Source organism: Haemorhous mexicanus, chromosome 15, assembly GCF_027477595.1.
Source record: "Haemorhous mexicanus isolate bHaeMex1 chromosome 15, bHaeMex1.pri, whole genome shotgun sequence".
Taxonomy (NCBI): Eukaryota; Metazoa; Chordata; class Aves; order Passeriformes; family Fringillidae; genus Haemorhous; species Haemorhous mexicanus.
The window spans coordinates 10,238,804-10,265,992 of record NC_082355.1 but is presented as its reverse complement, the minus strand read 5'-3'; the positions used below and the strand labels follow the sequence as shown (position 1 = coordinate 10,265,992).

Sequence of the window (27,189 nt, the reverse complement as noted above, 5' to 3'; positions counted from 1 at the left end):
ATTCCTTCATTTTATATAGCACTTATCTCTCTTTATAACACTTTAAACTCCTAATATATTTACACTGGACACTGAAATGATCATTAGAGGCCTGGCCTCCACCAAAGCCCCCAGCCTCCTCCAGCAGGGATTAATTGCCTTCCTCCCAGCCGCCCCTTCCCAGCTCACTGCCACCAGAGCAGTCTGGCAGCACTGCTGCAAAGTTAAATCAGCAAATATTAATTGCCAGCTGGGAAAAGTGCCATTAGTTCACACTCAGAATTTTTCCAGCTGGAAAGACAGAGAGTGTTAAATGGAGCAGATTTCCTTCCAGTCTGCAGACCAGCAATGGAGCGGGTCTGCCTGTTCTGCAAGCACATAATGAGCCAAACATTCAACACCTTCCCCGAGATGTTTTGAAATGCTGTTCCGTAGAACAAATTACTTCTGGAAGGAACAAAGCACAGAACTAACACATGGACAACAAATAAAGTACAGAGGAAACAAACCACCACCACCTGAGGCTGAATTCATATGTATTTGAGATTACTGCAGTGATAGAAGTTATCAGCCTGCTTCTTTGGTTTTTTCCCCAGGTTTGTAATTTATTTACATTCAAGCATAGAAAATTTTCTGTCAACATGCAGAAGATTATCATTTTTCTTAATTAGAAAAAAATCTTTTTGAGAACTGGAAGAAAGATAAGAGTGCTTGAAAATGAAAGATGCCATTACCTAAGGTCATGAAATCATAAGATTATGGGGTGATTTGGGCTGGAAGAGCCCAAAACATTTAGTGTAGGTCAGACTAAGTTGCTCAGGGTTGTTCCCAGCCAGGTTCTGAAAGCTCCCAGAGATGGAGATGGCACCTGGGCAGCCTGTCCCAGCACTCAACCCATCTCCAAGGGAAAGCCATCTCCTTACATCAGCTGAACATCTCCTCTCAGCTGTGCCCTTTGCTGCTCATTCTCTCTCCATGCAGATCCAGGTTCCATCCTCTGCTACACTACCTGTGCATAAATGTCCTGAGAGAACACATTATTCTGGCTCTATCAATGTGCAAACACACACACACACGTGTGCGCATGCACAAAACCCTGCACACAGGCATGCACACTCCAGAAGACTTTATATATAAATTCATGGCATGAAATACTGTTCTGAGCAAAAGTGTAAGGCTCAAACCAAACAGTGGGACTGTGTGTGTGTAACAGAAAGAAGAAAGGCAGGTGGTCTTCCACAGAGATTTCTTATAAATTCTGTACAAAATACGTACAAAATTATGATTTATTATGGGACAAGAAATGACCTTGTATATAAGGAGGAAAATTACTGCCAGATAGTTGCTTAAAGAAAAAAAAAAGACATATTTTAAGCAACGGGACAAAATTATTGAAAAATTAATACTGACATTTCAGTAGAGAAGGAGGGAAGGAAGAGAATGGGACTGGAATACCAGACATGAACATGCTACACGCCATCTCTCTGCATAAAATTCTGTCAGGTTTCATAAAATTAGAGCTTTGGTACAAGTGGACCAAATGGACAAAAAAAATACATTAAGTAGTCGACACAGGTATAGTGCATTTACATAATGAAAAGTTCAAAAATTTGGTCAGCTAAGTTGGACTGAATTCATGCCAGAGCACAAACTCAGTCTGACCAGCAGCAGCACAGAGCTGCTGTACAGGCTGGCAAGAAAAGTTGAGCTTTTTATAAAAAACCCAATCCACCTGGATAAAGAGAGGATGTCAGGACCACAGAAAATAATGGATGGGCTTGAGCAAGCAAACATGGCTGCCTTCCTCCAGCAAGGGCTTGGCTGGTGCACAGGAGCTCTGAGATTGCTGATCAAGCAGAAAAACGCAGGAAGAGAAAGAAGGAAAGGGAAAAATTACTCCTAAATCCTGAAAATGGAAAAGCACAGCTCTAAAGAGAATTTCTGTAATGTATGCAAACTGCTAGGGAAGTGCATTGCTCTGATGTTTCTGGTGGAAGGAAGAAGGTAAGGGAAGAAATATTATTGAAAGGTGTCTGCACAGCTATCTCTGGCCAAAAATAATAAGAGGAAAGTGAGGGAAGAGACAATGGGTGTAGATAGTCAAAAGGAAAGAAAAATGAAAAGCAGTGGAAAAAAAGGGGACTACTGCTATGAAAAAGCAAAACATAGTCCAAAATACTGTGTTAAAATGATATAACCTCATTATCCAAGGCATTTATTCAAACAGGGACATTTTCAGGCCAAGTGCTCATTCTGGACATCCAAGGGACAATTGTCATTATGAGCACAGCTATCTTTCCAGTTTTCGTAAGTATTGGGAGAGCTTTTGGGGAAGAAAAACTTCTTTCCTGACCAATTCAGCACACAGCAAAAGTACTTCTATATTTATGTAATTTCTTACCAAGTAAAAATCACCAACACCTCAATCAAATGACTACAGAAACTCACAAAATACTGAAAATATAGAAAATGAAAAAACCCTGCCACATAGTAGAAAAGTCCTAAATAGAACATTTTCCTGAGGGAAAACCAAACTGTATTTCACACCAGGAAGGACAAGGAGATCAAGGAGAATGTGAAGGGCTATGAGTGGGATTGACATTTCTCCTGAGATCTCTGGGTTTAGGTCTTCTGCTTCACAGTATTTCCCTTGTGACTTCAAGCTCCCAAGTGAAATTTCCCACCCATTTGCTTTATCAACTGAGGAAAAGGGACTGCATTTATAGTTTTGTGCAAGGGGAACTGAGCTGCATCAGAGGCCAAAGGATAAAGTGATCTAGTGGGGAGATCACTCCTGCTGAGATCTCTCATTGCTTCATTCACATTTCCACGAGTTTTTTCAATGTTTTGGACTCTCAAGATTTCAAGGAGCCATTTTATTCCAGGCTGGACCAAAGAGAAACCAGTAATTTTTCCAGGGACAAATTCTCTTCTCTTTTCCTAATACTATTGCTGTTACAGAATGCAAATGCTTCTACTGACACAGGAGTATCTGCTACCCACTAGTATTTACAGAGCACTTTACATCTGATAAATATGCTAAAAGATCAAAAAATCCTTTCCCAAAATACACAAAAGAAAACAAATGTCTGCTGTTTGCTTTATTGTCAGTTTACTGTGGATAGGCCTAGCTCAGCCAATGTAGAATTTGTATTTGATCTCTATCTTACTTTAGGTCCATGCAGTTTGTCACTGATAACTGGGCAAACTGGCAGAGCACACACAAACATCCAGTCTGCAGCATCCCTCAGCTCTACACAGGAATTTAAATCTTAATTGAATGAGTCAATGGGGACAAAAAACATGAAGCAGCCCTCTCATCAGTCTGACTGTACCCCAAATAATTAAATTATCTACTTGATTGAAAGCAAACAGAAAACATGTGCAAGGTGTCCCTGACCACACCAATGGGGTAGGAACATGAGGCTCATTAAGGTCACTACCAACCCAAACCATTTTGAGATTCTGTAATTTTGCACCTTAAAGGTTTTTCTCCAGTCAAAGTCTTACATTTCATGTTACACTTAAAATGGTGCTTAAAAACTTGTACCTTAATTGCTGACTGAAAATTTTGATTTAAGAGAAACCACTATCATTCTTGATTTAAAAACAGGAGACTAAAGTACCAATAAACAGAGCAATCCACAGAAGGTTACTCAGGAACTGCATGGTAGAAAAAAGGGCTGAAGCCATTTCTGAAGTATTTCTATGGAGTCTCATTCTGTGGGATTATTCCCCACTTAAGGTAAACTTTTTTCTGTATGTTATCTCTGCAGACAGAGGTGTGAAGTACATTTTTATTTATTCACATGGGAAGAGAAGTGAGCTTGTTTCTTTCTTGCCTTCCATAAAGCTGTTATTCTGCTGAAAAGCAGATTTAAGCAGTGCTCCCTGGCAAGAGTTCGAGGGTTACTTTAAACTGGGACACACAACTCCTACTTTCTGACATCATTTCACGGTGTGTTCAGGGAAGTATTCAAGCATGACATTCTATCATTAGGCATAATATCAGCCCCTGCAGGGGCTGATTACTGCAATAAGAACTCGTTTTCTTTAACACTATATGTGATAAGGAACAAATAAAAACCCAGGCCAGACACACTGTCATAAAGAGGTGGGTGATGTCAAGAATGAAAAACCCAACGAATGTTCTTGGCAGTCAGGGAAAGAAAATCCCCTGAACTGACTGGGGGGTTGCTGAGCATCTCTGAAATTACGACTTTCCCTTTCTTTGCAAGGTTTCTCATGCTGCACAGGCCCACCTGCATCCTACTCAGGGATGGGAGACTGTTTCCACCCTGATCTGATTTGATACCCAGAGGCAGATGCACGGCGGTTGGAGCAAGGCATGTGTCCTTTTTAGATGCTCCTTTTTAATGTGACAAGCAAAAAATCCCTCTTTGCCTTGATATACTCATGTGCTTGAAATATGCCTCTGGGTGACCCCTTCCATGGTTTACTTCCTTACAAGGTCCATTGATCCTAATTACTTGCTTTGGTAAATTCAGAGGCTGCCTGTGACAAACTAACCCAGGGTGCTCACCAAATCAATGCTATGACCAGCTGTGTTGTCCTCTCCACAGCCAGATCTTCAAAACAAATGAGACTTTGCAAAGCACTTCAAAGCAGTGCCTACATACTGCTGGAAAAAATTTAGTCACAAAAACACACAATGTCTTCTCCAAGACACAAGAATGGCACTGCTTTTCTATCTCCAAAGGGTATCACAAGGACATATTAATAAGCCTTTTCAAATGGGCTCCTGTTTCTTAAATAGGCTCTTCTAGCATCAAGTTAGCAAAGAAGAACTCGGGATGGATAGCTCTGTATACAGCCAATCTCCTTGGGGGCTTAAGTGAGCTGAAGATAAAGGAATTATTTTCATATTTGATCACGTAAATGTCACTGGATATATTTGCAACAACCCACTCAAATATTCCTGTAGGTATACAGAGTCATATTTGACAATGAGCTTTCAAGATATACTCGAGTAAGGCCCTTTATGAGACCTCTCATTAGAAGTAAAATAATTAACAGCTTCTTCCATTCCCTGGCATTTTATCACATGCTCCTACTCCTGCAGTCTTCCTTGATGACAGGATGGTACATGGCATACAAAATATTAATGGGAAAGATTTGGGACTGGCTTTGGTGCAAAGATGATAATGAAATTCACTACTGAACCAGTAAAAGAGCTCCAGATGTATGAATCCCACTGGTAACCAGAACTGTCCTTAAAGTTATTTAAAGTCTGTCCCCATTCCTTACTTCATTTAAGCAGCTCCTTTCCTTTGCCTGTGTCATTTGCCTAAGTTTTTGTTTCTCAGTGTTGCAGCAAACTTTTGTTTATACCATCTACTTTTTCTTAACATCTTCATCTTGTTCAAAGCCTTTCCAAATGAGCTGGATTGTAAAAAGTTATTACAGCAGCAGCTGAAAGTACTGAGCAGCACAACCACACATTGCATACAGTGATGTTAATTATTTACCAGTTCCCAGTATGATTACATTTTGCATGGCGATGGCACTCAGGGGCTTAATAGCTGCATAAAACATTGTGCATGTTCTCTGCTGTCCTGGAATAAATCATCCCTGAAAAATTTAGCTCTTACAAATAAAAAACACCATTCAGCCATTTACCAGGATAACGACAAGTAATGAAAGCTCTACAGAAGTATTTATTTTCAACAACGCCCTACCTTTGAAGAAGCAGTCCTTGCTGTGGATAATGTAGATTTTCTTCCTCTGCAGACACGAGGCTCGATGCAGCTGACAGTGATTTTCGTAGAACCTGCCATCAGACCCACAGACGGGCATGTAGCTGGCCTTGCAGTCCTCCACACACCTGCACTCGGGCTGCTGGGTGTCCCTGTTGAGCACACACCTGCTGCCCCGGCCACAGAACCTCCTCTCGCAGGGCGCCTGCAGCCCCTCCTGCCCCTGCAGCGCTGGGGACAGCAGAAAACGCCACCATGAGCCACATTCACCTCAACAGGCCACACAGCTGCTGCAGCAGCACAGCCCTGACAGGAGCAACAAAGGTTCAGGAGGTAAAACGTGCTCCCCTTTGAAGAGCAGCAGCTTGAAGAGCGCTCAGATCTGCACTCCCAGACCTCCAGCTCTCCCTTATCACAGCACTGAGCGTGTGCTCAGAGTGCTTCATCGGAGAGTGACGGACACAAACCCCTTTGTTCTGTTAGCTCTTCACAAAGCTAGAGCCTAGAATAAAACCCAGTGAGAGCATTTCAGTGTTCACACTTTGACCACGAGTTACATTCAGAAAGCAGTTCTGAAACCCTACACTACTCCAGCCACAGAACTCAACGTGCCCCAAGTGTCAGCACTCGGTTCCTGCACACATTCAGAGCCCAGCTCTCACCCTGGGAGCCAGAAGCTCCCACCCAGAGGCAGAATATCCTCCAGGCCAAAATTCACTCAGGTTTCAAGGAAAGCTCAGACAAACAACTGTTGAGAGCTTTTGAAAAAATAACCCTCAAGAAAGACTGCTACTGAAAGGAATGTTACTGAGTATCACTGAGGGGAATGAAAGTCCCTTTTACTAGTCATCACAAAAGGGACCATCAGTATCTACTCCTACATCCTGAGTAATGACAGACAGTGAAAAATAACTTTCTTCTACTATTAAGAATTCACTGGATATGATATTCTGAATATTACTCTAGTCTTTGATATTATTAAAAGGGCTGCCCTTGTGCTGTACCATTTTCTGCTTATGAAGTTTCCTCACTTAAAGACTTTCAGAGAACATTACTGAAATTCACACAGGACAGGGCACTTCCAAACAAGCCACTACTCAGAGCAATAATTAGCATTACACTCAATGAAGAGAGTGTCAGGAAATTGTATCATTCTATGCTAACTGGAGTTGACCAAATTGAGCATTACAAAGGGCAATTGCAAAAAGTACAATTATACCAGGATCAAGCCTTTCCTTGTGCAAAAACCCACTGGCAGCCTTGCACAGGCTTCCAACAGTCAGACTCTGGCTGCCCGAGAGCCAGGGACTCAGTCTGGATCAGCAAGATGGTTTGGAAGCAAATCCCTTTTCTCTACATTTATCACATGCAGGTTTGGCAGTTGGAAAGGTTTTGGTGTGTGCCAGCTCTCAGAGGATGTTCAAGTGCAAGCACTACTCCAGGTGGGCTGCAGCACCCAGTGGAACACGCCCTACAGCAACTGGGATGCCACAACATCTAAGGTACACCCAGGGCTTTTCCCTTCAAAGATTTTTCCAGCAGCCAAAGAGCTCAGCATAGGAGCACAGACCAGATCTCATCCAGCTCCTTATCACATGCAAAAAAATGTGAGAAGCACCAGTACCAGCTACTTCAATCTCATTTTATCATGTTTAATTCCCTGCTAACATCAACACAGCCCCTGCCTGCCCAGCATTTCATGCCAATACAAAATGTCCCAGTGCTGAAGCTCCATTTCATCCACTTGTGGTCAAGGCGTTAAAATCATTTGCACAGAGACAAGCAAAAGTTTCTAACAAAACCCCATTTTTTCCTGGTCCCCATTAAGCCTTTGTTTTTATCACAGTAAATCTGAAAGGGAAAAAAAGTCTGTTATTGGAGGATTACCTATTTGACTCAATAACTCATTAAAATTCCTCCAACTTGGCAAGCTAAGAAATATTGACTTTTCCTGACTTGTAATAAACTAGAAGGTCAAAGCATCTCTGAGCAGTGCAAAAAGTACAGCTCATGGAAGGAGTAACTGACTATTCTATTCTTACTTCAGTAATTGGTCCAGAATTTTTGCAAATTATCCTCAGAAATGCAAATTTTGTGACCTCAGGGGGACCTCACTGTAAAGGTCATATTATCTATCAGTAAATCAGAGCAGCCCAAAGGATGAGAACTTGAGGAAGCTCTGGCCCAGCATCCTCTTCCTCCTCTCAGTGGCTGGACCTGCATCAGTACTTGCCTTTTTCCATCACAATGTTCCTCAAAAGACATGTTTTGGAGACTGTTGTTGGTATTAAAGTTATTTAAAAATCAAGATTCAGCAGCTATTATTGTCTGTATAAATGTAATTCAGGAACAACTACAGCAAAGACATTCAGGGGCTGCCTTGATCACTAAAAATTGATCTCTCAGAGCCTGCACCAGCCAAGGACTTTGTTATGCATCTCACTGAAGGTTATTGCTGCCTCCTCATTCAAGGTACTGCTCTGATTTAATGCACCAGGTCACATCTGAGCAGGTGACAGCTTCACCCTGCCCTGGGAGCAGCAAAAACACTCCTGAGAGCCTCAAGTAATTCTGGTATTTTGATTTTTTAATATAAAATTTGCATTACTGAAGACAAACATTTTTATCAGAATGGGATTTTAAAGTTTTTTTAATGATACATCAAAGATTTGTTAAAAAAACAGCTTATAAAAATATATAAAATACTTATTCTTTTCTCCATCTATCCCAGTTACCATGGAAAAACCCAGAAACTCTGAGAGAACTCTCATAAGAGAGACTATTATGAAACTCCTGCTTTGTTTCCTTTCTTATTGTATTGTGGCAGTAAGGACAAGTGCAGCACACAATTTGCTTGCTGATCATACCCCAGGCTCTGTATGTAGCTCAACTTTGGTTGCTTCCAACCATGAGTTACTCAAGAATCTACTTAAGATGTGGTGGTAAGGAAGGTTTAGGAAGCTGTGCTGCAGTCTCTGACTTTGTGTCACCAGCAAAAATGAGTTGTGGCAAGGGAAGTGCATGAGAAGTGTGTGCTTGTGTGTAATCTGTTTGTGAGAACAGAGGCAGAAGTGTGTGCTTGTGTGTAATCTGTTTGTGAGAACAGAGGCAGAGAAGCCATGGTAAATCAACTGGGCAAGGCAACAGCAATTTTATTGCCTCTGTTATCAGCCTAATGTTGCTATAATTTATTTATTTTTATAAAGCAAAAATGGTGGCTTGTCCTGGAGAATAACACAGAGATTAAGATGTGCTTCAAGCATATGATCTGCTATAGGTACAAACTATTTTCTTTCAAGATCTATGAGATGACTCTCTGGGTTTGTGAACATCTTGGAGCAGGCTGGAGAGGGACACATCAGCCTTGGAAGAGGAGGACAGAAAACCAATAATTTTCACCAGTTAAGATGGTCTACATGAAACAAAAGGCAGGACAATATGGACAGCCACCTCAGGACAAAAGATAGCAAGACTTCCCAGATAGTCATGTTATTTCAGGAGGATTCACAGACTTTAAAAAACAAAAATGACCCAAAGGGAAAGGAAAATAGACTCTGGAAAGAAGGGTTGTGACAGATAATTGCACCAAGGACACCAGAATGAAGGGAAGTGCTGAATCTGCATTTGCAGTTTAATACCAAATAAAAACAAATTGTAATTCTCAACAGAAGCTCAATAACATCGAGCAGTTACCCTGCAAACTACACCAAGGAAGCACTCAATACTATAGAAAAATGTTCTGTATCAATTTTTACATCTGAAAATGGGAATTAATGCTACTTTCTGTATCTGTCAGAACTCTGCAAACCATTGGTGGTCATACCATGAAAAGGCATTTGCAAATCAGAAGTAACTATGCTATTCTTAGTGTGATTAGCCTAATTTTGTCCCATTTCAAATCCATCTAACCACTGTGAGATCAAAAGCTGAATCAAATATTATTTTTGGATTAGTATAGTATTGTGGTCTGTGAGGGTGCTAACAGGAAAAAAGAGACAAAAGACACATTGAGATGAAAAGACCCAAACTATGTAAAGCATATACAGAGATTACTGAGGAAGAAACACCAACACAGGTATGAGACCATATATGTTTAAACCCTTGCCATGAAACTTCACTATGCACAATTTTCCTGATTGTTCTCTTCTCAAAAGAGCTGATGAAAAGGCAATTAATAAAATTGCTCTTTATTAAATGTTTATCTAAATTTATCTTTGATAGGCACTGCATGCTGAAGGCAATTTTATTACAATTCTAGTATTGACTCCTGTGCAGCAAGTATAGACACAAAGGTAAAATTGTGCAGTTCCCATTGGTATCACACCTCTCCTTGCATTTGTGAGCTGCTTAGCAGGTCCCCACAACCAGCTGGACAAGAGGCAGCACAGTCTTAGCAGAAGATTAATGTATTTCCTGCATTTATCAGAAGGATTAAGTGTTTGGGGCCAGGCTGGACATTGTTTGGAGCAAGCTGGTCTAGTGGAAGTTATACCTGGCCACAGCAGGAGGTGGAAAAAGATGAGCTTTCAAGTCTCTTCCAACCCAGTCCATTTAATGGTTCTGTGATTAAATTCAATGTTTCCTTGGGCACCCATATTTCCAGTGCTGTGAGAAACCCAGGGAAGCATAGTAGCAACATGCATATGCACATGTGCACACACATGTATTTTACTTGATTGTGGTTTTCATTTTCTCAGTATTACACAGCCAAAAAAAAAAAAGCTGAAAATTTCAGTCTCAAACCTGAAGGGAATAGATCACATTAATACTTTGGTTCCTTTGGCAAAACTCCATATCAGTAGATTACATTCTTCTGAAGGAAGGCAATTCAATTCCTGTGGATCATTGCTCAAAATCAGTCTTGCTGCCTTTAATCTCGCTCATGAATTTTGTGTCTGTCCTGTTTCTTCACTCCTACTCTCAGTACAAGCCTGGCTCCCCTTCCTTGTTTTCAGTGGGCTTTTATCCTTTGTGTCATGTATCTTTCTGCTATTCCTTCAATGAAATTCTTGTGGCAGCGACTAGAGGGAGGTTACAATTCAATAATAAAATAACTACAGATGACTTGCCTGTTTTCATGACTTGCTGTGCTCCAATTACATTACCAGTGGAGCTCCTGGAGGGAAGCTGAACAGCCTGGAACTTTCCCAGCTGTTAACCCTTGAATCTGTCCATGGATGTTGCCTTTGGCTTGCTCCCTGCTCCCCTCTCCCCCTGGACACACAACCCAAGGCTTTTCCCCATTAAGGTGCTCACACCTCCCCTGGCTCCTCCACCACCACTATGAACCCAGGGACCTTTGCACAGCTGCCCCCAAAGCTCCTTGGAACCAGGCAGAAATCTCTCACTTCCACCTATTTTCCAACACCTAATCCTAAAATTTTCACAATTTTACCCTCATTTGGAACATTTCTACTTGGTGGAGGGTGACATCAATAAACCCAGTGTACTGGGACATGGTGCAGTGGCAGAGAACTTGCTTGGCCATCACTTACAAAACCTATGTAAAAACTTCTGGCAATATTACCAACGTTTCAAGACCAAAAGACACCCTGTTCCCATCTGAGGAGCATTCTTCAGTCTCACAGAAATCTCTTATTTTTCTATTTTTTGACTCATTACTTTGTAATAAGACCATTTATCAGAAAATAAATCAATTTGTTTACTGCATGCCTATTTTCCCCTTACATATGCACAAACGCAATGTTATTTCAGCTTGAATAGAAAGACTTTTCCAGTTTCCTATTTATTTTCTCATTCACACATCAGTTTATAAAGCTCATTGAGGCCAAAGAAGAGAAGCAGAAAGATATTTCATCATTGTAGTAATAAAAAAATCCCCAACATTATTCTGATAATTTATTTTTAATTGGAAGAGGAATACATAAGCTTTTATAATTAATACCCATTCAGTTTCCTTATTCCATTACTTTTGAATTCAGCTCTATGTAAATTAAAAAATCATCTGACGTGCACACAACTATTTAAATGCTACTGCAGGAGGTTTCATCATGACAGGTTAGAATCCTTCATTAGTGTCACCACAGTGTCAGCACTTCCAGAAGCATTTAATTTTCTTTTCTTTAAGAGATGCATGTCACACACTTCAACCTTACAAATGAAGTCATGTTCTTGATGAACATCTTTAAGGCTTTGCTTAAAGAAAACCCAAAGGTGTTTAAGAGGTAGAAACAACAGATTGGAAATCCATGGAGGCTGGCAGAGGTTACAAGCTAAATATACAGTAATTAAACCACAGGATCACAGAATGGTTTGGGTTGGAACAGACCTTAAATTTCATCTCATTCTAACGTCCTGCCATGGGCAGGGACACCTTCCACTAGGTGAGATTGCTCCAAGCCTTTTCCAGCCTGGCCTTGAACACTGCCAGGGATGGGGCAGCCACAGCTGTTCTGGGCAACCTGTGCCAGGCTCAGCACACTCACAGGGAAGAATTTTTTCCTAATATCTAATCTAAATCTGCCCTCCTTGCTTGATACCCTGGAGATAAGGAAGATCATGCATGCTATGAAGGGGGAAAAAAATCTTTAGGATGATAATATCAAAGAACAACTCAGGTAAATCTAATGAGAAAATGGATCTATGGAGTCTTTTCCTGTTCCTTCCTTCTCCTGCCCCTTGGTCCCAGGCAGATTAATTTACAAGGGTAAAAGCTTCCAGATGGAATCTGTCAATGGTTTCATCTATGTATAACTTGCAATGCTTCTGTCATTTACTACCACACATAAAGGAAGGCAGAGAGCTCTGTGTGAAAATTAGGGACTGGATTCATTTTGTAAGCCTGTTTCTGAGAACTGATGCTTTTCTATAAAAGTTAACATACTCTGGAAATAAAAGGGGAAAAAAATATTAAAGCTATTAAGTTGTAATGGGATTTGTGTTAGTGCAGGTGTTTTGTGTTTGGGTGGTTTTTTCTCCTGGGTAAAGCTAAACCTATATTTGACTCATAGACATTTTTCTTGATTGAGGAGCAGCCCTAGCAACAGGATTAGTGCCCTTCCTGCATCACACCTAAATCAGCATAAACCTCCAGCTTGAAACTGTTGAGGCTGCAAAGTGTCTTTTCACATTTTTTTCCCCAAGACATTTCATTTATGTTTTCCCAACTAGATGCCTTAGACCCTCATAGATTATGAGTGCAGGAGTGTTACCACACAGCACAAGTGTGAAGCAGGAGCCAAACAGGTCCATTATGGGGAGAATTACAATGCCACAAATACTGAAGAAAGGTGTGTTATATCTGCACTGGGATACAGAAGAAAGGATATCTTATAAAACAGTTTTCCTAGAATCATGGTCCTAGAATGGTTTGGGTTGAACGGGACCTTAAAGATCATCTTGTTTCAACCCCCCTGCTGTGGGCTGGGACATCTCCCACCAGACCTGGCTGCTCCAAGCCCTTCCCACCTGGCTTTGAACACTTCCAGGGATGTGCAAGGCAGATATTTGAGGCACATTGCTGGCAGCATGTGCAGGACTGCATGCCACCTTGGGACTGCCTTTAAAAATTTGTAAGAGCAGGATGTGTCTTTAAAATGTTCTCTACATACATTATGTAGTGCTCATCTGTTAAGGTTCAGAAAAACTCAGGAACAAAGCACATTTAAATGATAGCAAATCCAAACAAACCAAACATCTTCCAGTGGGACAGTCCTGAAGACAAATGTACATATTGCACTGGGACTGCAGGTAACCCTGAGATTACCCCAGTTCTGCTCAGCAGCTCAAAGGCTGGGCTCAGGTCATTGCTCAAGCCAAGCCATGGAGCACAAGCTGCACTCAGCTGTGTGCATGGCCAGGCAGAATGATTTGCTTTTAATTCCAATGTTACCAACAAATATAAATAAACTACAAGCATCCCCCCAAATTCCTGACTCCAGATGTGCCCCAGCAGCTGCCCTTGCTCTAGCACCAGAGACTGCAGCACCCCAAGCTTTAATTGAGTGCTGGTCAGTGGGAGTGAGCAGGAAATGCTCCAGGAGCTTGAAACCAGACTGAAACATCTCCACAGCCCCAACACCAATCAATAGCAATTTGCACTCCCCTTTCCCATTCTCTGTTATCCTTAATGAACTCCTTTCCAAGACTAAAAAATAAGGAGAAACACTATTTTTAAAAGCAACTGCATGCAGGTCTTCTGCACCTAGTGCTAATTTTGTAATTCTCCACTTGTTTAACTTTCTATTTATTGTCTAAGCCAGGACACCTGTATTTTGTGGACACACCATTGTGTTTATCTCCATCTGAAGCCAATGTTAACACATGGAAACCTTCATCTCACGATGAACAAAGCCCTTGAGTCTGTCAGCAAGTGTCTGCCAGACCTAACAGTCATAGTTAATACCCAGAATATTGAGGCTCTGTCCCCAGGGCAAACCTATTTCTCAGCCCCTCCCTGAGGATTTTACTTTTACATCAATTATGGAAATTACTCTGATTGTGATTAAAGATTTATCTCCTCTGAATAATGACATTTCAAGATCTCTTCCTACTCTTGAGGTAAATAACCCCAGTACTTTTCCCTGTGCTGTTCTACAAAGGAGGACAGCAGAATTAATGCCATTTCTCCTGCATTACACACCTTTTACTCTCTCTGTATTTGTTCTATGCTGAAGGAAGCATTTTAAAGTGCATTTACCTGATGGAAGAGTTATTGGCTACTGAAACTACTGAAAGGATAACACAGTAAGATGAAAAAAAAAACCTACTAAAAAGCTATTTTCAAAGTGAAAAGCCTTTAAACTTCATATCATGTTAAAGCTGGCTCTGAAGGTACCAGTGCAGAAATGGAGCATTAGCACCAAAATGCTAAGATTAGCTGCTTTTCGTTTTTATTATGAGGAGTAGAATGTATCACTGGTTTCTCAGGTTGAGACTCAATCTAAAAATAAAAATTCAGAAGAGATAAAAAATAGACAAAAATCCATAACTAATTAAGGATTTCTGCAATGGTGGTATTTTTGTTTCAGATGGTTTTAATTTAATCTGAATTTTCTTTATTTGTAAGGCCAGGCATCTGGTTTGGGAAATTGCCCAGGAGAGCAGAGCCCCATCCCTTCACCCCCACAATGAGCTTTTTCCCCTCCATGGCTCCAGTGCTGGTCCACAGCCATGCAAAGAGTCCATCCAGGATTTATCCTGCTGCCAAACAAAGACAGCGGCATGAATTCAGGGTGTGGGACCCCTCCTCAGTCACCCACACCAGGAAAGCATGGGGAGAGCTAGATCTGAAAGGGTGGCTATGAAATAAGAGTACATGCATTCACTCCCTTCCCTTTGAAGGTGCTCTGTACACAGAATAGAAACAAGCAACAACTGATAAAATCAACTGAACACTGTTTCCCTTTGAATACAAAGGCACCAAATGAAAACAAGAGGGTCACATTTAATAGCAAAAGAGAAAAAGCTTGAGATAAAAAGCTGGAAAAAAGCAGCAATCATCACTCATCAACATCAGAGTATTCTGGGCAAAGGCAGCATTATGGAGCTTTTTATTCCTTTAAGAAAGGGAACAGAACAAAAGGCATTTTGATGCAGGGCATGTGGTGGGGCTGATCCACACGGATATGGTGAGAGGAGGACAAGGAGAGCTCAGACACAGGGAGCTCAAAGCAGTGGTTACATCTGCACACACTGAGATGAACACCATGAAGGCCCCAGAAAACCAGTGGCACCAGTTTAAAGCAGAGACATGAGACGCCCAGCATGAGCCAAGAACAGGTAGGCACCATATTTTGGATAGGAGACTGGAAATGGGCTTTTACAAGCTCATTACCTGATGCCTTAGAAAAATGGAAGCAAAACTCGCTGTAAAAAGGGGGACAATTCAAGAAACTCCCTGGTCTGCGACCCCAACCTCTGCCATTGCCACTTGTCCCTTTGGATCAGCACACAGAGCTCTTAAGCAGCTTGGAGGGAGCAAGGGAATGATGAAACAGATCAAAGGAAAGGAAAGAGGCAGCATTTCCACCAATCTTTTGGGATGACTGACCAGAAAGGAAAAAAACCCCAAAACAGTGAGAGTCACTATATTTGACTCTACAGGAGTAAGGCAATAAATAAATAAATACAAACAGTAAACAGGAACATCCTGTGCCAAGGACACAACTCTTTTCCATAAGCACATGGAGCTCAAGGGATAAATCATCAGCAGAGAGGCAGCAGGTACTGCCCTTTGACAAGGCACCCAGGTCCCCCCACTCTGCAGACCCCATCCAGGACCCACCAATGCCTCCCCAGCAGCCTGGTGTGCTGGAATATTCTGGAGCTCAGCACAGCAATGCAGGAGCCTAAAGCTTGCAAAGGAATACACCAGCAGCACGACAGGGATGACTGCAAAGGCCTGGGGGGAAAAAGTTCACTTCCAAAAACATTTGCTTTAGAGACAGAAATTGTGTCTGATACCCTCCAGCCTGGCTCTTCCCATCATACCATGACTTGGAAAGGCCTGACAGTCCCTGCCAGTGGCTGGGCAGCATGTCCCTGTGTGTGGCTCCATCAGATCCACTGCAGCACAAAACTGCATCAACCCATTCACAACAGAACCTCACATCCAGCAGCCAAAACCCAGCTGGCATTTTGTGCTCACAGTAAATAGGATTACTGGCAGCAATGAAAAGTGAAGTCCTCTGCTGAACAACACACTGGGGATGGCAGCTGCTTTCCAGTCTTAGACTGCAAATACCACCTTGCCAAAGCTTTCTGTACTAATGGGGCCTATTTTCTCTCTAGGAAAGGAAAAGGCAGGAGAGAACTCAATTTTTATGCTTCCGAGTCTCCTATTGATGTGCATGTGTTCAACTGCTCCTGTTCCCATTAACACCCAGCATGGGAGATTCAAACAACTTCAGAGCTGCTACAGCTGGGGTTGTCCATGAGATAGAGCTCATGTTTAAGAAAAAGAAAAAAAAAAGGCAGAAAAGGTATTAGTTGAAAATTTCCTGCACTAAATAATGTAGCACAGCTTTGACTTTAAAACCTGCATTTTTCAATGGAAATATTTGTCTCTACCTAAAGGACAAACCAGAGCTGCCAACTATTCATGCTCATAATCCTCACTGACACCAATGGGAGCTGCATTGGCAGAGCAGGTGCCCACAGGGATCCTGGAGGGTGATTTACTGCCTCCAACAGGACCTGCAGGCACTAAATGGCTGCCTCTAGGTTACTCAGGTGGAAGAACATGCAGAGTGCCCATTTTGGAGGAAAAAAAGTCTGAGACTGTCAATAAATAAAAAAACCCTTGCGTCTCCCAGTGAAATGGAGTGAATGGCCAGCTGGCAAGGAGGGGAAAGGAGAAGAAAAAAAAAACAAGAAACAGGCAAATTGCTCTCTGTGTGATGGCAGGAGTGATCCCGAACTGTAATCAAGTTTCCCAAAGTTCACATTTAAAGTCCTATTTGCCTCAACAATGCCCAGTTTAGTGGCTAAAACATATAAAACAATTAAAAATTACAGCATCCCTTCCTATGTGAATGTCCCTCCATTAGAAAGAGGGCTCAGATTCTCAGGAATGGAGTTTGGGGGTGAGGAGAATTTTTCCCCCAATTTTTCTTGGATTTTTTTATGTGAGAATCAAATGCATGTCCCTGATCAGTAAAGAAAGGCACAACCTGGGACAGGGGCTCAGTGTCCCCAGGCTGGCACAGGCACCATTGTGGGCTTGAATCCCCTTACAGGACCAGAGCTACTGGGCTCCAAAAGCTGCCCAAAACTCCCTCCCTCTGGATTTGTTACACACATTTGTACTGGCAATTCCAACTGATTTGATACTGAAATATTGCTGTGGGATTAGATACCTTTGTGTGACGTGCAGATGTATTTAACATGATCAGTAGCAAATACATAGTTATTAAACAGAGGGGTGGGAATATGAAAGAATCATATTCCATACTCTTAAAGCAAATATTGCATTTTGAAAGGAAAACCAAGGATCTCATTTCTTCCCTTCTTGGGCATCTCTGCCAGCACAACTATTCCAAATGTGCAAACTAAAAAAAAAAAAAAAAAAAAAAAAAAAAAAAAAAAAAAAAAAAAAAAAGCCTGAAAGTCTTGGAAGGCATAAATTGGGACCCAGAAAAAAAAAAAGCTGCCAACACCTTGCTTTGTACCAGAGGGTCCAAGGGGAGTCCACAGCAGGGACATGGTAGAATGCATTAAATCTCAATTAGATCATAGCACACAACATTCTCATCACATTTGCTCACCCAAGGATTAAGGGATTTTCTTCAGAGAGGTCTGTGCTGGCAAAGCATCTTAGGGACCACAAGGCTCTTGGCAGGGAAGAACAGGCACCTCTCTCTCCTGTCTTAATGAACTGCACCCATTAAATGGTCTCATAACAGTATTTTACACATATGTGTGCCAGTGAGAGACTTGGAAGTGCTTCCACAGCACTTTTGGTAAATACATCTTACTGGTGACTGCTTATACCAAAATGTCAAAAATAAAAGTGTGGAAAGAAAAAAAAGAAAACAGAAGAATAAGGAAAATATGAAAAGAAATAAAACTTCCATGGCATACTTTAGATTTTAAACATTACTGTAATAAGGTAATGTTCTAGCCACTTTTAAAGCAATGATTTAGGCAACATTATGAAGTCATTATTTGTAAATGTGCTCATTATACAATACTTAGACCTCATAATCATGCCTGTAAACAGTATTATAGTATTAGAAATGCAGTATTGGCCACCCAAGTGCCCTCAGAAGCCTGATGTACAGCAATGGGCAGCAGAGCTGGTAGCAGTGTCCAGCCCCGATTCCCACTGGCTGATCCTGCTGCATGAGCTCCTACAGCAGCATCTTGTTCTGCAGGAGGATTCATTCGGCCACATTAAAGAATCTTACATCCCATCCCCATCTCCTCTGAGCTAAACTAAGATTTGCTTCCATATAGCTTTACCAGACCAAAGACTTTTCCAATGAAATCACAGAATCATAGAAACATTTAGGTTGGAAGAGCCTGCAAGGCCATCAAGTCTGACTGCTCCCTCAGCACTGCCAAGTGCACCATTACACCACATCTTCCAGAGCCACATCCACATGCCTTTAAATCCCTCCACCAGGGATGGGGACTCCAGCACTGCCCTGGGAGCCTGTTCCCTGACAGTGCTGTGGGTTTTCCTGGTCCCCACACCTGACTACACTCATTTCTTCCATCCAGCCATTTCCACAGCTCTGAGCTCTGCTGCCTCCACTCCAAGCACGACTCATGTCTAACATCTTCCAGCTCTGGGCATTTCAAGTGCTATCAGCAAGGACAGGCTTCACCCAATGCAAACAGTTTGCACTTTCCTCCTAAAGATCAGTTAATGAAGTGCAACACTTCAGAGCTGTTTGATTAAAGTGCTAATGCTTATAAAATCAATATGCCAGGGAGTGAAGCTTTCTTCATATTTAAGCAAGAAAAAAAAAAGTCTTAAATTTTATTTGAATCCAGATGCAGCAACAGGAGTGCAGACACACTGTTTATAGCTGCCTCATATAATTTTCAAACACCTGCTGTTAGTACACCTTAAAACACACATTATTCAATAAATGCTGCAGAAATTATCTTAAAAGCAGCAGTGCCTTGACTTGCTTCTACAAAAGTTCTACAATATTCACGCACAGCACTGACACCTTTTAAAAGGTTTTCCTTGCTGAGGAGCAGTACCAATAGTCAAACCTGCAGCAAGGCCAGCAGCTTGGCAGGTCCCCATCACCTCTGGAGTGTGCTGCTTTAATTTGCTCCAGGCAAACCCATTCCCTACTCACACAAGAGTATTCAGTCAACTAAATGAATAGCTGAATGCACTCCACTGCTACACATTTGGGCTGGAAAACTTCAAAGCATGGCAATCATATTTTCATTACAGACAGGAGCTATTATTCCTCCCCACAATGAAGCCTGGAAGACAGGCTCTAATCCCCACCACTGAGGGATCTCTTGAAAGGGAACATCACACTGCCTTTCAAAAAGCCACCAGGGATGTGGAGTTCACAGCTCTGAAACCTCCCAGCCTCAGCAGGTCAAACCTGGCATCAAAGCACCCACCCTGCCCCAAAATAGCTCCAAGTTTCAGATGTTGGAACTCCTTAAATGCTTAGGGTACAAGCTATATGGTCATAGCCCAAATTATGTTACACATCCCCTGACTGCACACACTGAGATTATGACTGCTCAGTGCACTCAGCACACACACAGTCACAAGGGAACACTAAAAGCAAATTCCGGCCTTGTCTATCATCCATAATTCAAGAGAAATCAGGGTTAAAAAAAGTGCATGAGCAATTGACATAATTTATATGCTGCAAGTGGGACAGTTGGCAGTCTCTTGCATCATAAAGTTTAAATAATGGTAGTTTAACATCAGATGTACCCACAGCTGTAGTGCCATTAGCTCCATTACGCCATGGAGCAACTGCTTCCTGAGCTGGGTACCCCCACCTTGTCCCACCAACAGCTTGCTTCACACAGGATTTCACCAGGAATGATCAGTCAAGCACAAACCACTCGGTACTAACAGCAGGAAAAAGGAAAAAACAAACTAACAACTAAACCAACAGACCTTGAAATGTTTAGTGATGCAGTTGGTATTGAAAGGTACCTTTAAAATGAAAGGAGAAAAGAAAGGAAACAAGTATTCAGCAGTGGCAACAAGTTTTAGAGATGCTGTTGTAAATTTTGATCAAGATCATGACATTTACCTTTTCAGGATATGATTTCTTCTCATTGTATACTAACAAAAAATATTCTTCTTTACCCAAGGGATTATCAAATTAATTCAGTGTGTTTGCATGCTGAGGGGCATCAATTGATCATTCAATTCAAACCAGTTTCTATTTCTTATGGAAACAAAAGAAACCTGGAACAGTGACTGCTTTGTCCCACCATTCTCAGGTTCACCCATAGCATACTGTTTTCAATGGAAAACCTAAACTCACAGAAATTAGGGATCCCAAGAGGGTCAGGCATTGGGAATGAGGCTGCCAAAAGTCCCACCTGAAAATTAGCTTTTTCAAATAATCCATCCTCTGCCTCACCAGTCTCTCTGCAATTAGTCATGGGACGACTCTGAAGTGGCATAATATAACTTATGCTATCCACAAATATTGACTTGAATTGAGGGAATGCATGACCTAGAAGGCCCAAGCCAAGCCTACAGTCTGGTCACAGTTCCTGTTATTCAGAAAAACTCTTTTCAACAGAGGAATTTTGCAGAGAACTTGAAGACAGGAATCCCTAAAATAAAAAGAGTTAATGAAAAATTGTCTGGTTTCACAGCACCCTGAACTTATCAGGATACCATCACCACTCTAAGTACCAGTTTTCTGCAGTTAGTGCTGTAATACCAGATTTTCAGGGCTTTTTTTTGTTTGTTTTTTTTTTTTTTTTTTTGCTCCCTTTCTGTTGTGCTCAGTTGACAAGTCTGGCTAAGCTGAGCCATTAAAAAAAAAAAAAAAAAGCATCAGCAAGAGCCTGAATCTTTGGTCCAAAAGTCCTTTTTTACATCCCACATGCAGATTCAGCACATCCATGTCCATGGCACAAAGAGGAAGAGATACATCCCAACTGAATCTTGAAACACAGCCTGGTAAACAGAAAGCAGCAAGAAAAGTTGCTCCCCCCTCCTGCCCCTCTGATTCAGCTGACAACACCAGCAACAAAGTGGAGCAGGTATGGTGGCAAGAGGTAACAGCTGCTCCCTTCTGTCTCTCAGAGCAGAATATGGAAGTTTGGCAGAGAGCTGAAGCCTCTTGTAAGAAAAACACAAAAGACTCAATCCCTCATTTTTACCTTCAGCAGCACCAGCACTTCTTAATTTCACTGCTTCCCAGGAGATGATTCTCCATTCCCAGGTGTGCTGAGCATGCTCCGTATTATCTGAAGGAACAGGAAACCCTGAGTTATGGGGGCTCTTTTACCTTTTTTTTTTCCTTTTTTTAGGTCATGATATTCTTATCTGAGCTTGCAGAGTGCATCATCCAGACAAACTGCTGTCTTTCTCCCCCAGTTGCACCCAGGAGCACACTTGCATGAGGAAAATAAAAGGTGCCCAAGATTTGAAATATGACAGTCAGTATCCCTGTAATGCAGCCACGGGAACTGCCAGCAAAAAGCACTTCACAGGGGATTTACAACATGGATTTTTCTGCTACACGAGGTGGGGAGAGAAATCTGCAAAGAAGGCAGATCATAATTTAAGTTTATTTATGATTTATTCCAGTAGCTGGAGAAGAATTTAAAGAGGCATTTCCAACGCTTCTTTGAACACCTGAACCACCACACACCCATGAAGCTCAGTAAAAGCCCTGGACTATGCTACTGACAAAACACAAAGTATGCAACCCTGCTGCCCCCTTACACCGACAGGGTGTAAAAATGCATGGCACATATGGAACTAGCAAAAAATTTCAAGGAAATTAGAAAGATGAATGACTTGATAAAATCCTTCTCTGAGCTAGACAGCCTGAGTCATGAAAACATAGGAGAAAAAACCACCAAAATCCCATATTCCAACTTGAACATCCAAACAGAGAATTTCTGCAGCCTCCTTAAGCACCACAGGGTATCTCTGCATGAAAGCTTTAAAACATTCCCTAACTTGTTCTCTGTTGAAGGATCCCATCAGCTTTCCCCAAGTCCCCTCTCAGCCCAGTGGAGCAGGAGAGCAATGGATGCTCACTACCAACAGCAGCTGAGAGTGCTGCAGTGATCCCTGTGGGCTCCTCCAGGGCTGTGCATGGTACAGCCATCCAGAACCATGCTCAAGAGCGAGCAGGGCATCCCTGCTGCAGAGGCACTTCTCACTGACCTGGGGGGAAAGTCCTTCATTATAATTACAAATCCAAACTACTCCACAAAGTCTTTTGATCCCACTTGGATGTGCCCCCACCAGGCATGAGCCAGGTTCTGCCTCACCTGGTTGAGGAGCACAGCCCAGGCTACACAGCTGCTCCTCCAACAGCTGGGAGCCTCCAGCCCCAGGCTTATTCTGGGTTTGTATTTGAGGGGGAGCAAGTTTAATGCTTTCCAGCACACACAACCCATTTCTGGCTTTCTGGCACCATAAGGAGCCTGGCATAGCCTGTCCCCTGGAGCATGGAACAAATGCACATTTGACCTTCCCATGCCACACATTTTGGGTGAGCACCAACCCTTGCAGGGGATCCAGGACCCCCATTCACACTGCACACCTGGCAAAGTCCTGCTGGGTCAAGCCAGACATCAGAGCCCACAAATTGTCTCACTAGTGCTACTCCAGAGCTTGCTCACCTGGCACATCCTCCTCTGCTCATTACTCCCAATCCTCTTCCATGCTGTCTCAATGTGACCATGGAGAGGCACACTAAGGCAGCAACTCGAGGGAACAGAGAATTACCAGCACTGAAGGTTCCCCTCCCCACCTCCCACCAGCACCACCAGGTGTGATGCATCAGCAGGACTCAACCTTCCTGCCTGTTCCCACCTACACCTGAGCCCCATCACACTCATCTGTCTGATCTAGGTCCCCAGGAGTCAGGGTGTAGGCAGGTGACATGGCAAAAAGGGCTCTTTCACTTCAAATGAAGCACAAAAGAAATTGAAACTTTGGGAAAATGTTCATTTTTCTTTTAAAAAATTGTATTTAAAAAATTGGAACTTTTAATTTCACAACATTTTAGGGACAAAGCAATTCTACTCATGAAACCCTTCTTACTAACATGGGTTGTCTGAGAACCACCTTGTGAAGGCTTTGCCTTCCTGATCCTTACAGTGCCTTTCCCCTTTGGAACACCTGGAGATCACAGCCCTTCCACGAGGCCTCAGCACAACCCCCTGCCCAGCAGAGCTCATTGTTCAGGTACTGGCAGAAAGCAGCACCAGCAGTGCCTTCAAAGATAGTGCAGAATTCTGGTTATTTATACAAGACTGCATTTAATACCTCTGCTTACCTTCACCTGCATTTTGCCCCACATACAAATCAAAATTTGCAATTTTTAATGTGGAATTTAATGACAGTGGAGTTAAATTCATGTTCATATCCACATTCATGCAGGAATGAATGTGGATAGCAGATGCTGCATTTAACACCTACCACGATGAATTATAAAATATCTGAGCTGGAAGGGACCCATAAGGATCACTGAGACCCAAGGGAAACTGCCCTCCCTTGCCCCTTTTTTTTTTTCTGGAAGCATTACTGGGGTCCCACCCTTAATAATAATTTCAGAATCCCCTGGAAGTAGTGTAGGAGTGTCACCATGAAGACGGTGGAAACCCAACTCCTGGTTGCATGTGCTCCCTCCAGATGCCAAGCTACATTCAAATCCCTCCCCTCAATCATAAGGAACTTAACCAAGCTGGAAAACAACAAATTAATGCTACCTGCCTTGTTTTTCATGTCTGACTCCACATTAATGCTGTGTCAGACACCATCAGCATCAGAAGAGGCTGCACCAGCTTTTGCCAGAGCTGTTTCATTTTCTCAATGAAAAAGGGAAATAGGTAAGAGGGATGAGAAAATTATTAATTTCACAGGTTCTTTTTTATGTCTCACCTCCCCTGTAATTTGGGCAGGGCCCCTTCCCCTGGAAACAAGAACTAGCAGGGAGAAGCTGTGGCTGCTCGGTTCCTGGAAGTGTTCAAGGTCCAGTTAGATGTGGCTCAGAGCAATCTGGTCTAGAGGAAGGTGTCCCTGCCCATGGCAGGGGGTTGGAACAAGAACATCTTTAAGGGTCCTTCCAACCCAAACCATCCTATGTACCCACACAGAGAACAGGGATTTCCTTATAGCACAATTGGTGGATGGAGAATTAGTGTCCACATCAGTGAAGATGATTCCAGTGGGAGACACTGCTTTCTGCACCAGATCAGAACATTTCCAAGCAAATATTGAGCCAAAACTCATCATTGTGCTGTCAAATAAAATTCTCCTAAGTCCAGCAGCTACTTCCCCACGGTCTTCAAAAACCTGATAGCCTGTGGCATCTATTTGCCATTGTTTAATCAGCTCTGGTTAACAAGTGAGACTTGTTTGCAGCATTTTCAGGGTCAAGTTAAATCACTTCAGAAGAATACAACTGCATTTACAAGCAAACATCAAAAAACAGACAATAAAAGCATAGAGGGTTTATGCACATCCTTTCCTGATGTGTTGCATTTGAAACTGCTCCAATTGCAGATCTATACAGTTATGTGAGCTGGTCACTGCTGGGCTCCCTGGGAATCCTGCAAGCTGGAGGGACAAGTCAAAGTGTCACAGTCAAGAATTTATAGATAGCAACAGCAGAAGCCATGTGAGGGGAATGACTGAATCCCTTGCTGCTGAAAAGTAATTGGATATAGGAAGGGAGAAGATGCATACAACTGTATGCAAAGGGAGAGGAGTATGGAAAGGCTCCAAAACCAGTGCAATTGGTAAGCTAATGTTATTCCAATGAAATTCAGAAAAGTCTGCAAAATTATTTTATGTCTTCTTCCATAAACATTCAGTAGAATATAAGGAATAAAATTAATCCCTTTGTACAAAAGATTATTTAAATACATTCTATTACTAAAATTTTGTGCAACTAAGAACTTGTAGCAAAGATTGAAAAGAGTGTTCACAAAAGCAGTGAACATCACATATGCAGTAAAAATACAGAGATTTGCAGACCCAGGTCCTCCATCACACCTAAATTGAAAACATAAACCCATGGCAATGTATTCTCCCTGTGAGGTCTCCTACAGGCCTAAGCAGAGTACACTGCAATAGTCTATGGAGAGAGAAAGGAGTGTCTCCTCAAATACAACAGAAACAGCTTTGCTGGAGAACAGGAGAGGTTATGGCTGTTTCATGGACCTAAAGAATGCTGATATTTAGTAAACTTTAAGGACCAACAAAGAACAAAAATGATTCTTTAAAAAAACACCTACAAGGCCTTTAAGAAACCATAAATAAAATTCCATGAGATTTTCAGAGATTTACAGCACATCAGCTTGGCTGTGTACTAAGGGGAACCCTCTGGCCACAAGCCAGAACCCGAGCAATGCTCAGGTCCTGCTCCTGCTGGATTCAGTCACAGCACAGACCCTAAAGGAGCTGAACACCCCAGCAGCAGGGGCACTCGTGCCACAGCAGGACATGCAGATTCTCTGGCCTGGAAGCACACTGCCAGGCTGGGGTCCTGCAGGAACACAGCTATGCTGGCAGCAGCTCTGGCGTTAGCACTGCCAGGACCTCCTAAAGCCCAACTAATTCAGACAACTGGGAATGCATTCTGGACAGGTGAAGCTTTAATCCTCTCCTTGAAGCTCTGCAGCCTAGTCAAATTACAACAGTTTGCAGACTATCAAAGCCCTGCATCTGAGCTGGATTATTAGAAGGATGAGACCAGCCATTTTAACAATTAATTTTTGTGTGGTATACTTCACTTCTGAATATTTGAGCAGAGCTATTTTTTCACCAGATATGCTTTTGTAGCAAAAAAAAAAAAGTGCTTGAGTGCATTACAGAATCTTTGTTCACACGCAGTACTGAACTTCTTTGAAATATTCAAAGTTTAACAGATTGATTTTGCTTCTGGCAAGTCTCCCTGCATGTAGTTTTGCTGAGTGTGTAGACCTACACTCTCAAAGAGCTACTTATCACCTACATGATCTATTTATGGAAGAATGGAGAAATATCCATTAATATAGAGGTAAAGTCTAGGAGACAGCATGGTCAATATGAAGCAAAGAAATCAGAGTAAAGTGCAAGAAACTTTCTTTGATGTAGAATCCCAACTTCCACTGCCTTTACCTTCCAATACAGCAGGAGCAAGAAGGATAAATGACAGAAGGGACAGGGATGCAAAATGCTAATATCCATTCACGTTGCTTTGTCTGTGCTTGTTGTTTATTCATGAATTTCATGTTAAGTTTACCTCTGGAAAATCATATAGGAATTTATCACCATGCCCATTCAAAATGTCATGTAAAGATTAACAACCCTTAATTGCTGTGTGGTTGGTGTTAGTTAATGTTTTCTGTGATGGGAAGAAGTTTCTACATGCAGCCAGTGGTTGGTGTTAGTTAATGTTTTCTGTGATGGGAAGAAGTTTCTATATGCAGCCAAAGTGAACAAATCCTTCTAAATCCTTCACATTTTCACATGTGTGACATCATCAAAACTGTTAATTTTGGCTGTTCCAGAAGAAGATGGAGGAGCAAGACTCAGACAATGGCAAGGAGGGCTGATTTTTTGAGACAACCTCCCAGCCTTGTGCATAAACACCTCATCAAAATTCAGTGCTTAATAGTAACTGGGCTCTTGGCACAGTGATGAGATTGGACATCATGATCTAAAGTATTACCTGAGGATTGCCTCTCTCATCCTGAACTATTCTGGACTTTGGAATTTTTTTCCATGTTGAAGCAGGAGAAAAACATTAATGACCAGAAGTAAAGAGAAACACTGTCCTTGCCAGCTGAGAGAGCAGGTCTCCATACCACATTTTCTACTAATGCTGTAAGACTCAGCTGTCTC

The 27,189-nt window shown here is 42.1% G+C and overlaps 1 protein-coding gene across 1 annotated transcript in view; it reads right to left on the bottom strand.

The window, feature by feature from the left end:
- Positions 1 to 27,189, bottom strand: part of FSTL4 (follistatin like 4) — a 207,465-nt gene that overhangs the window by 136,804 nt on the left and 43,472 nt on the right. The window contains exon 4 of the mRNA XM_059860265.1: positions 5,679 to 5,927. Coding sequence (XP_059716248.1) covers positions 5,679 to 5,927 — 249 coding nt within the window. The remainder of the gene's footprint in view (positions 1 to 5,678; positions 5,928 to 27,189) is intronic.